This window comes from Coregonus lavaretus (assembly GCF_964263955.1).
Source record: "Coregonus lavaretus genome assembly, chromosome: 16".
Taxonomy (NCBI): Eukaryota; Metazoa; Chordata; class Actinopteri; order Salmoniformes; family Salmonidae; genus Coregonus; species Coregonus lavaretus.
The window spans coordinates 21,600,180-21,612,752 of record NC_140003.1 but is presented as its reverse complement, the minus strand read 5'-3'; the positions used below and the strand labels follow the sequence as shown (position 1 = coordinate 21,612,752).

Genomic DNA, 12,573 nt, shown 5'->3' with positions numbered 1-12,573 from the left:
AGGGAGACACACCTGCTCTCCAACCTCCCCTACCCATCACAACCTACTCAGCAGTCAAGACGAAAATGTGTCTGTCTGTGTGAGGTTGGTTAGTGGTGGGAGACAGAGACAACAGGGGCCCTCTTGGTGCACAAACAGCCGCTCTTTGAATGAACCCCCCTCATGGTCACTGCCGAAATAATCCCTCCCTTTCTACAGAGGACGAACAGAATAGCGATGATGCTGTCTGTCTGTCTGTCTGTCTGTCTGTCTGTCTGTCTGTCTGTCTGTCTGTCTGTCTGTCTGTCTGTCTGTCTGTCTGTCTGTCTGTCTGTCTGTCTGTCTGTCTGTCTGTCTGTCTGTCTGTCTGTCTGTCTGTCTGTCTTTGTTCAAGCCAGGTGTGAGAGACAGCCAGCCCAGCCAGCAGTAGCAGTGTGTTGTCTCCACAGGGACTCAGAAAAGAAAGAGGAGAGCGGGAGCCCCATCCCCAGCCTAAGAGCACTGAAACTCAATTCACCCATATCGTGTCCATTAAGGCCTGATTCATGCTCTGCTCACCAGGGGGCCTGCAACGGCCATCCATCTTGTCTACTGTCGAAGCAAGGGAAGGAAGGAAGGGTGCCTATCGTTAACCTTCTCCTGCCTGCCTGGCAGATCTAGGGCCACGCTAGACAGAGTAGACATTATCCTATCCTATCAAGCCATCCTACTGCACCAGTAAAAACATCAGGCAGTTTTAAATGGCACCATATTCCCTACATAGTGCACTACTTATGGGTCTGGTCAAAAGTAGTACATTTTATAGGGAATATAGTTCCATTTGCGAGCAGCCTCTCTCTCTCTTGCTGCTGGCGGTGGTCTAGTGGCTCCATTTCCTCCAGCCAACAATGAGTAAACACATCTAGCAGAAAAGAGGTCCACCGGGTCAGAGCCACCCTTCCCCCCAACCGTCTCTTTATTTACTTTTCCTCTCTCTCTAGTCATCTTCCTCTACAGATGTTGCTGAGAATGTTCATGCACAGCAGGAAATGCAAACTTGTAGTGTATTAAAGGTTTAACAAGGCTTCTAATGTCTGTAATTTCAGACTTGATTTGCCCTAAAGAAATATGTATCAACCCCATACAAGAAATATATAAATATTAGGACGAGAAATGTACAATAACATTCTGGATTTGATAAAATTAAGTTGGATCTTAGCCATTTTTTAAATGCTGAACTTAATATATGAGTGTTTGTGGAACACTAAAAGTTAAGTATATTATACGAAAAAATACATCATATTGGAAATACTCAAAAAGTTGATGCAAATAGTTACCTACATTTTTTAAAAGTGGAACTAGCACAATATTTTTTACAGCGTATTCCTCTCTCTCTTTGAGCATGGTTCTGCAGTGTAATGGAAGAAAGACTTGGAGCAGGTCACAGCTAGGTTTGGAGAAGGCTACAGTATGTGTCTGGGCTCCCTGTACTGTTCCTACAGACCCCTGGTCCTCAGAAACCTATCAGGAGGCCAGCCTGGCAGCCATTCCTAACAACATGGCACCATGTTGTCAGAGCCAGCAAGGCAAACACACATGACACACAGATGACAAACACACGTTACCACATGGACATATATGATGTACAACAACAGCCTTGTGACAAAAAAGCAATAAGGACTGAAGGCTAGGTTAAGGCTACCAAGCTTGCTAGGACAGTATATCTGACTGCAACTTCAATTAGCACTGAGGTGTGAAGCGAGAGGTGTCGAAGTCCTTTAGCCCAACAATGACAGGAGAGTTCCACAGCCTATCCCACCCAAATGCAGAGGCCTTTGAAGCCCCTTCCTGCTGCTCAGAGGTTATTAGCATACAGTACCCTCTGGATGTAAAAAATGATAAGGCACGAAAAGAGTACAAAAATAACCTCCTTATGGAAAATCAAGAAACACTTTTTGCTGACTATTATAAAAATGGGAACATAAGCAACTTAATCTTCCACACCATCCCCTGGCATGGCACAGTGCTATATTAACACACTACCCCACTGTTAAGAGTGGGGGTGTTAGCGATGGTTGGAAACTCAGGATACTAGACAATGAGGACTCTAGTCAGCCAATATACATCTCTACAAGTCTGGAACAGTATTGGTATAGCGCAACCCCAAACAGTTTCAGCTGGACTTTCGTCTAATCAAATAAATAGCTCAGCAGGAGAAGCTCTCCCTTGAGAAAGATAACCCCACCCCGAGCCGGTCAGACCAGACCTCTTCATTATATAACCCCACAGATAACCCTACGGGGGGCCAGTATGAAAAATGTATGCACTCACTAATTGTAAGTCGCTCTGGATAAGAGCGTCTGCTAAATGACTAAAATGTCAATTGGATCACTAAAGAAAAATGAAATGAAGGATAAATTCACCCAGCTGGAGGTAAGGCAGGTGGAGCTGGAACAGCAGGTGAACACACTCCAGTCAGCACAGACCCAGACAACAGTCCCTTAACACACCCCCTTAACCAGACCTGGAGAGTTGGTGGTGGAGAGAGACATATCTGCACTCTGGACTGTGGTGAGACAACATCAACAGGAGAAAGAGCAGGAGCAGGAGAAGAACAGAGTACTAGAGGAGAGGATCAGAGTGCTGGAGGAGAAGGTGAGAACAATGATGGGTGACAGAGAACAATCCATTAGAGAGCTGGCCACCCCCGCAGAGAAGCCAGTAGAACAGCCCACCTCAGATCCTGACCATAGCCTCGACATCACAGCCAGACAAACAAATGAAGAACCCCAAGCCCAGGGGATCCCACCCCCTCTGAGCACCCCCCCCCCCCTGTCTGCCACCCTGATAGCCCTCCTGATGACCCCCCCACACCCACTAAGGACATACACAAGCCACAGACTGTACTCCTTATGGACTCAAACAGGAAATACATACAAGAAAATTACTTTTTCCCAAACACACAGTGTCTAAACTCTGGTGTCCGAACACCCAGCGCGCCCTAGACCTTTTGTCTGAGGACCAACTAAGATCACCTAGCCACATAATAATACACACAGGCACAAACACAGCAGGAAAGGGTGGCCACAGCACTCAAGGGAGTGATTGAAAAAGCTTATTCTACTTTCCCCAATGCACAAGTGGTTATCTCCACCCAGCTACCACGAAAAGACCCACCCTGCTACCATACAGCGGGTAAACGCAAGTATTTCCCGTGACTGTGCCTCAAAACCAAATGTCTACCTGGCCCACCACTCCACCCTGGACTTGAACAGCCTTTACGACCAGATCCACCTATACAAGGCAGCAGTGCCCACCTTCGCCCGGACCATAAAGGACATCGCCCTCAACCGCAGCCCCAAAACCTCACACAGGAGAAACAGATCAACAGACACCCCGCCCAGACCAGCGAGACACTCTCCCAGACCAGCAGGCTCTGCTCACACTTACTGGTCTGAGGCCAAACCATACAACTAACAACACTGGACACTTTATGGAGCACAAAGCCTTCACTATCTCATCCTGGAATATCCAAGGCCTGAGGTCATCTGCCTTTGGCCTAAAGAGCAGGAACCTGGACTTCACCAAAGAAATCAGAAATACAAATATTGTCATCATACAAGAAACACGGTATAGAGGAGATGGACCCACTGGTTGCCCTCTAGGTTACAGAGAGCTGGTAGTCACATCCACCAAACTAACAGGTGTGAAACAGGGAAGGGACTCAGGGGGTATGCTAATTTGGTATAGAGCAGACCTAACTCACTCTATTAAATTAATCAAAACAGGAACATATTACATTTGGCTAGAAATTCAAAAGGAAATGATCCCAACAGAGAAAAATGTCCTCCTGTGTGCTACCTATATCCTGCCACTAGAATCCCCATACTTTAATGAAGACAGCTTAGAAATTCAAAAGGAAATCATCTCAACAGAGAAAAATGTCCTCCTGTGTGCTACCTATATCCCGCCACTAGAATCCCCATACTTTAATGAAGACAGCTTCTCCATCCTGGAGGGGGAAATCAATCACTTCCAGGCCCAGGGACATGTACTAGTCTGTGGCGACCTAAATGCCAGAACTGGACAAGAACCTGACACCCTCAGCACACAGGGGGACAAACACACACCTGGAGGTGACAGCATTCCCTCCCCCTTATGCCCCCCTAGGCACAACTATGACAACATAACCAACAAAAACGGGTCACAACTCCTGCAGCTCTGTCTCACGCTGGGTATGTACATAGTCAATGGTAGGATTCGAGGAGACTCCTATGGTAGGTACACCTATAGCTCATCTCTTGGCAGTAGTACTGTAGACTACTTTATCACTGAACTGAACCCACAGTCTCTCACAGTCAGCCCACTGACACTCCTATCATATCACAGCAAAATCACACTCTACTTGAACAGAGCAATACTCAATCATGAGGCATCAAAGCCAAAGGAACTGAATTATATTAAGATATGCTATAGATGGAAAGAAAGTAGTGTAGAAACCTACCAAAAAACAATTATGCAACAACAAATTAAATCCCTTTTAGACAACTTCCTGGACAAAACGTTTCACTGTAATAGTGAAGGTGTAAACTTGGCAGTAGAAAACCTAAACTGTATATTTGACCTCTCAGGTTCCCTGTCAAATCTCAAATGTTTTAACAGAAAACCAAAGAAAATTAACAACAATAACAAATGGTTTGATGAACAATGCAAAAACCTAAGAAAGAAATTGAGAAACCTATCCAACCAAAAACATAGAGACCCAGAAAACCTGAGCCTACGCCTTCACTATGGTGAATCACTAAAACAATACAGAAATACACTACGGAAAAAGAAGGAACAGCACGTCAGAAATCAGCTCAATGTAATTGAAGAATCCATAGACTCTAACCACTTCTTGGAAAATTGGAAAACACTAAACAAACAACAACACGAAGAGTTATCTATCCAAAACGGAGATGTATGGGTAAACCACTTCTCCAATCTTTTTGGCCCTATAACAAAGAACAAACAGCAAAAACATATACATGATCAAATACAAATATTAGAATCAACTATTAAAGCCTACCAGAACCCACTGGATTCTCCAATTACATTGAATGAACTACAGGACAAAATACAAACCCTCCAACCCAAAAAGGCCTGTGGTGTTGATGGTATCCTCAATGAAATGATAAAATATACAGCCCACAAATTCCAATTGGCTATACTTAAACTCTTTAACATCATCCTTAGCTCTGGTATCTTCCCCAATATTTGGAACCAAGGACTGATCACCCCAATCCACAAAAGTGGAGACATATTTGACCCAAATAACTACCGTGGGATATGCGTCAACAGTAACCTTGGGAAAATCCTCTGCATTATCATTAACAGCAGACTCGTTCATTTCCTCAGTGAAAACAATGTACTGAGCAAATGTAAAATTGTATTTTTACCAAATTACCGCATGACAGACCACATATTCACCCTGCACACCCTAACTGACAAACAAACAAACCAAAACAAAGGCAAAGTCTTCTCATGCTCTATTGATTTAAAAAAAGCTTGACTCAATTAGGCATGAGGGTCTGCTAAACAAATTGATGGAAAGTGGTGTTGGGGGAAAAACATACAACATTATAAAATCCATGCACACAAACAACAAATGTGTGGTTAAAATTGGCAAAAAACACACACCTTTCTTTCCACAGGGCCATGGGGTGAGACAGGGATGCATCTTAAGCCCCACTCTCTTCAACATATACAGTGGGGAGAACAAGTATTTGATACACTGCCGATTTTGCAGGTTTTCCTACTTACAAAGCATGTTGAGGTCTGTAATTTTTATCATAGGTACACTTCAACTGTGAGAGACGGAATCTAAAACAAAAATCTAGAAAATCACATTGTATGATTTTTAAGTAATTAATTTGCATTTTATTGCATGACATACGTATTTGATACATCAGAAAAGCAGAACTTAATATTTGGTACAGAAACCTTTGTTTGCAATTACAAAGATCATACGTTTCCTGTAGGTTTTGACCAGGTTTGCACACACTGCAGCAGGGATTTTGGCCCACTCCTCCATACAGACCTTCTCCAGATCCTTCAGGTTTCGGGGCTGTCACTGGGCAATACGGACTTTCAGCTCCCTCCAAAGATTTTCTATTGGGTTTACGTCTGGAGACTGGATAGGCCACTCCAGGACCTTGAGATGCTTCTTACGGAGCCACTCCTTAGTTGCCCTGGCTGTGTGTTTCGGGTCGTTGTCATGCTGGAAGACCCAGCCACGACCCATCTTCAATGCTCTTACTGAGGGAAGGAGGTTGTTGGCCAAGATCTCGCGATACATGGCCCCATCCTTCCTCCCCTCAATACGGTGCAGTTGTCCTGTCCCCTTTGCAGAAAAGCATCCCCAAAGAATGATGTTTCCACCTCCATGCTTCACGGTTGGGATGGTGTTCTTGGGGTTGTACTCATCCTTCTTCTTCCTCCAAACACGGCGAGTGGAGTTTAGTCCAAAAAGCTATATTTTTGTCTCATCAGACTACATGACCTTCTCCCATTCCTCCTCTGGATCATCCAGATGGTCATTGGCAAACTTCAGACGGGCCTGGACATGCGCTGGCTTGAGCAGGGGGACCTTGCGTGCGCTGCAGGATTATAATCCATGACAGCTTAGTGTGTTACTAATGGTTTTCTTTGAGACTGTGGTCCCAGCTCTCTTCAGGTCATTGACCAGGTCCTGCCGTGTAGTTCTGGGCTGATCCCTCACCTTCCTCATGATCATTGATGCCCCACGAGGTGAGATCTTGCATGGAGCCCCAGACCGAGGGTGATTGACCGTCATCTTGAACTTCTTCCATTTTCTAATAATTGCGCCAACAGTTGTTGCCTTCTCACCAAGCTGCTTGCCTATTGTCCTGTAGCCCATCCCAGCCTTGTGCAGGTCTACAATTTTATCCCTGATGTCCTTACACAGCTCTCTGGTCTTGGCCATTGTGGAGAAGTTGGAGTCTGTTTGATTGAGTGTGTGGACAGGTGTCTTTTATACAGGTAACGAGTTCAAACAGGTGCAGTTAATACAGGTAATGAGTGGAGAACAGGAGGGCTTCTTAAAGAAAAACGAACAGGTCTGTGAGAGCCGGAATTCTTACTGGTTGGTAGGTGATCAAATACTTATGTCATGCAATAAAATGCAAATTAATTACTTAAAAATCATACGATGTGATTTTCTGGATTTTTTTAGATTCCGTCTCTCACAGTTGAAGTGTACCTATGATAAAAATTACAGACCTCTACATGCTTTGTAAGTAGGAAAACCTGCAATACCGGCAGTGTATCAAATACTTGTTCTCCCCACTGTATATCAATGAATTGGCGAGGGCACTAGAACAGTCTGCAGCACCCGGCCTCACCCTACTAGAATCTGAAGTCAAATGTCTTCTGTTTGCTGATGATCTGGTGCTTCTGTCACCAACCAAGGAGGGCCTACAGCAGCACCTAGATCTTCTGCACAGATTCTGTCAGACCTGGGCCCTGACAGTAAATCTCAGTAAGACAAAAATAATGGTGTTCCAAAAAAGGTCCAGTTGCCAGGACCACAAATACAAATTCCATCTAGACACCGTTGCCCTAGAGCACACAAAAAACGATACATACCTCGGCCTAAACATCAGCGCCACAGGTAACTTCCACAAAGCTGTGAAATATCTGAGAGACAAGGCAAGAAGGGCCTTCTATGCCATCAAAAGGAACATAAAATTCGACATACCAATTAGGATCTGGCTAAAAATACTTGAATCAGTTATAGAACCCACTGCCCTTTATGGTTGTGAGGTCTGGGGTCTGCTCACCAACCAAGAATTCACAAAATGGGACAAACACCAAATTGAGACTCTGCATGTAGTATTCTGCAAAAATATCCTCTGTGTACAACGTAAAACACCAAATAATGCATGCAGAGCAGAATTACATGGAGAAGAGTCCCCTAAGCAAGCTGGTCCTGCGGCTCTGTTCACAAACACAAACAGACCCCACAGAGCCCCAGGACAGCAACACAATTAGACCCAACCAAATCATGAGAAAACAAAAAGAGAATTACTTGACACATTGGAAAGAATTAACAAGAAAACGATACACTAGAATGCTATTTGGCCCTAAACAGAGAGTACACAGTGGCAGAATACATGACCACTGTGACTGACCAAAAATTAAGGAAATCTTTGTACAGACTCAGTGAGCATAGCCTTGCTATTGAGAAAGGCCGCCGTAGGCAGAGCTGGCTCTAAAAGAGAAGACAGGCTATGTGCACACTGCACACAAAATGAGGTGGAGACTGAGCTGCACTTCCTAACTTCCTGCTAAATGTAAGACCATATTAGAGACACATACTTCCCTCAGATTACACAGACCCACAAAGAATTTGAAAACAAATCCAATTTTGATAAACTCCCATATCTATTGGGTAAAATATCACAGTCTGCAATCACAGCAGCAAGATTTGTGACCTGTTGCCACAAGAAAAGGGCAACCAGTGAAGAACAAACACCATTGTAAATAGAACCTATATTTATGTTTATGTATTTTCCTTTTTGTACTTTAACTATTTGCACATCATTATACCACTGTATATTGACATAATATGACATTTGAAATGTCTTTATTATTTTGGAACTTTTGTGAGTGTAATGTTTACTGTTCATTTTGTATTATCTATTTCACTTGCTTTGGCAATGTAAACATATGTTTCCCATGCCAATAAAGCCAGAGAGAGAGAGAGACTCAGGGGGTATGCTGAATCATTTTCACGCTCAAACATCACTGATAAATAACCAGCCGATGCATTTCCTGCAGCTGAGCACATGGAATGGCAATGAATTGGTGGACACAGCCAGTCAGCCGGTAAGTGCAGCCTTTCACACAGCAGTATGGACCTCTAGTGCAGACTCATAAGTAAAACCGGCTGAGCACTCAAAAGCTCACCAGTTTCCATCTTTAAAAAAGACAGATACCTGAGCTCATTCTATGAAATATCGTATCAAGTCGTGAATCCGTGTCAGTAGCCTAAGTCACCCAAATATAAGTGGTGACTGGTAGTAGCGTTGGCACGGGTGCCTGCTTGGCCATGTGCATGCCCTGTGTGCTCACTGTGCCACTGCCAGCCCTTCGGTTGACTTCATTCTAATAAATGAGTGGTTAGCCTATGTGGAGCGAGACATGTCACAACGCCATAGAGACAAATACAGGTGGATCTTCGTTTACTTCTTCCCAGCAACATTACAGGCTTCACTCGGCTCATTGGTGAGATTTGATGTACAGTTTTTTTCCAAACTAAAAACCCCGTGCTTTCCGTATAGGCTACTACTACACACACACACACACACACACACACACACACACACACACACATTGCGCGCGCTGCACCTGCGCGCGCACACACACACACACACACACATACACAATTCCCCCCATGCAGCCTAGTTGCTTATCTCCCTCACGCGCACATTCTTGCGTCTCGGTGGTTATAATATATTATGTATCACTATAGGGAGCCGGTTCTCGTACCAACGGACTGAAAAAAACAAGTAATCTGACAGATGCGGATGCATTATTTAAGAACAAGTCTCTTGTTATTAGTCAAGTGTTAATCTTCGATGCCCAAATTGCCCTGTGCCTTCCCAAATCGCATCTGACAGACGTGTAATTAGTGTGTGTGTGCCACGAGCTCTCTCTCTCTCGCTCAGGTTGGTTTCCATTATTTATGAATAAAACAAATAGAACTGACAGATGGTCATATAGATCCTCCCTCTGCATTATCTAATCAATAGCCTACACTAAAAACCATGGTAATTAGAAATCATCACAATGTTATTCAAATAGTGTCTTGTGCTTAAAAATTATAGCAGTATTACTATGCAAATAACATGCAGAATGCAGACTTGTCCGCAACAAGCCCATTGCTTGTCATTCATTGCAGAATAACACTATCACAATCGGCAGGCGAGATGCAATCTAGAGCCGTCAGAAAAAGACAGAGCACAGCTAGACAAACTAGATAGTATATTAGGGGCTTGGAAAATTGCGTACTTTGGTGGAATGATGGACACAGAGCCGTCCATAGCAGTCCTCTCTACACCATGCTGCCTGCGGATGTGATCAAGTTGAGATTGTTTTCGTGACAGGCAGCATGCGCTGGGCTGGCATGTGAGCGCCGCAACTCCGCAGCTCTATAGCTCCGGAGCGTAACCACAGCATACAAGTGATGATTTACAAATACTAGGCTGCTACAGTAAAAGTAAAGACAGTTATACAGTGAAGGAAAAGCAGTAAGTCACCTGCTGCCAGTTCTCCTCCAGCGAAGGCATCGCAGAGAAATAGCCAGTGTCATGCACGAGTTGGAGTTCCTGAAAAATACTGTAATTCGCCAACACGTCCATGTTGATGCGCGATTTGAAAACAATTTACTTTGATCCACTGGAGGGAAAAAAAGACAATCCTACTTGTGTATGGTAGGTCTAAACGGTTAACAAAAAAATATTATTCAGATACTCCTCGTGCGTCTGTCCGTGCACCAGAAAGTATCGCTCTATATGCCACTGGAACCAAATAATACGCACAATAACCACTATAAAGAAATATAAAATAATAGTTGAATACTGTGTCACTGAATTGCAATCCTTTTTCTCTGGTGCTAACTATCAGGTCTTCAGTCCAGGAGCGGGATGCCAACTCGGTGACTTGAAAAGTCCATCTATTTCCGCATTACCAGATTGCAATCTTCGCTCTATAAATTCCAGGTTGCTTTTTTCCCCTGGCTGCTGTGGCTTCAGCAGGCGACTAGCTCGGGCTAGCTGTCTAGTGAGTGGAGCGAGCCAAGGGACTCGAAGGGGGGAGTGGTTTGTTGTCAGTCAATTCCGTGCGTGACCATGTAAGGTAAATAGGGTTGACGGACCTCACTGGCGTCCAATTAAGGCGGCGCTAAAATAGGTAAAAAGGAGGAGTTAGAACGAATGGAGAGCCGTTATTGGCTCTGTGAAGCTGTCACTCTGGCCATACATGACAGTGAAAGGTGAGCTATTTTTAGATGTCTATATAAATGCAGCAGCATTTTTCTTTCACTCAGTATAAGTCCGTGGCTGAAGAGGAAGCACATACGAACCTTCCAGACGTCAAAATACCTTATCTTAAACACATTTAATACTCCTAAAGCATGTTTTCAGTGTAGCCTAATTCATATTTTTTCCCGAAACTTTAATCTTAAAAGACGGTTTTAGTGGAAGAAGCGTCCAGAGAGAAGACCAACAGGGACTGTGAGGTTGTGATGTAACAGCTTTCCCAACACAAAACCGCTCCTAGGCGACTTCTCTTGTGGTTTGAGGTTGCAGGCTTTTACTGGAAACCCGCTGTGTAATACTGAACTCAGCGTGTGGACTATCTATCTGTAGCTTGAAGGAGAAACTAATACAAGACCCATAGCCTACACGTTTTTCTGCCCCTTAAAATGCACACTAAACCTTATCAAAACGTTTTTATTATTATACAGTACTTCTTGGTCATATGGATTGTGAATACTTTCACTATGAATATCAAAAGTGTTAACTGTTGATTGGGGTTGTAAATTGATAATGTGGCCATATTAAGGCATGCATTAACTCTAGCCTAATAAAGATATCAAATAAAAACATTACATTCATGTGCAATTATATAACCCTTACAATAGAATAATAACAGCATGTATCACATTTACTGTCTGGTAGAACATAACTAATCAATCAGACATTATTTTAAGTTTCACAGTTGTAAGTACTGTACCTGTTATATATTTAACAATGCTTACCTGGACTGTAATAACACTGTGCCTATGTGTATAATTTAAATATAAAGGTTTAATAGGCTACCTAATGTAAATAACCTAAGAAACATTAAGTCTCTCCTTGGTTAGTAAGCTACACAATGACATTTGTAAACATACAGGTTTCCAATGAATGTATGGCTCACTGCTTTTCTCCTTTCACTGTGAACCTTTCACAACATATCTGTATCTATGATATGTACGCCTGCATGCCTATGTACACCACTCATATACAGTATAAACAATGTGCATTGAGGCCATCGTTAGGCTACAGTCCATCTCTGACTTGATATTGTAATCTGACAAACTAGCCAATTCATCCTGCAAACACGTGTACAAACCATGCAATCAGATTCACCATAGTATATAATAGTAATCATGACAATTATTGTGACACATATTGTGCCATGACATGGCCTGGCTGTGGCTGCGTCCCAAATGGCACCCTATTCTCAAGTGCACTACTTTCGAAGAGAGCCTCTGGTCAAAAGTAGTGCACTATAAAGGGAATAGGGTGCTATTTAGGATTAAACCTACTGCTGTGTTTACAGCATCCTGATCCATCATTATATTGATAATCAGACAACATCCGCTTAGTAACCATTTACAATGTAGTCCAAAGCCATCAATATGGTAAAAGAGGATATGGGTGGAGGGGACGACCCAGTCAGCACAGCAAACCAAGACAGCGGGATTTAATTACTATTTCAGTGGGCATAGGAAAAGGTTCCATGCAATAACCATGATGTATTGTGACACATTGTGAAGTTGCACAC

The 12,573-nt window shown here is 43.4% G+C and overlaps 1 protein-coding gene across 1 annotated transcript in view; it reads right to left on the bottom strand.

Moving 5' to 3' along the window:
* Nucleotides 1-10,794, bottom strand: part of klf7b (Kruppel like factor 7b) — a 59,992-nt gene extending 49,198 nt beyond the window's left edge. Inside the window, exon 1 of the mRNA XM_084179516.1 lies at nucleotides 10,281-10,794. Coding sequence (XP_084035642.1) covers nucleotides 10,281-10,382 — 102 coding nt within the window. The 5' untranslated portion in view covers nucleotides 10,383-10,794. The remainder of the gene's footprint in view (nucleotides 1-10,280) is intronic.
* Nucleotides 10,795-12,573: the final 1,779 nt, after the last annotated feature.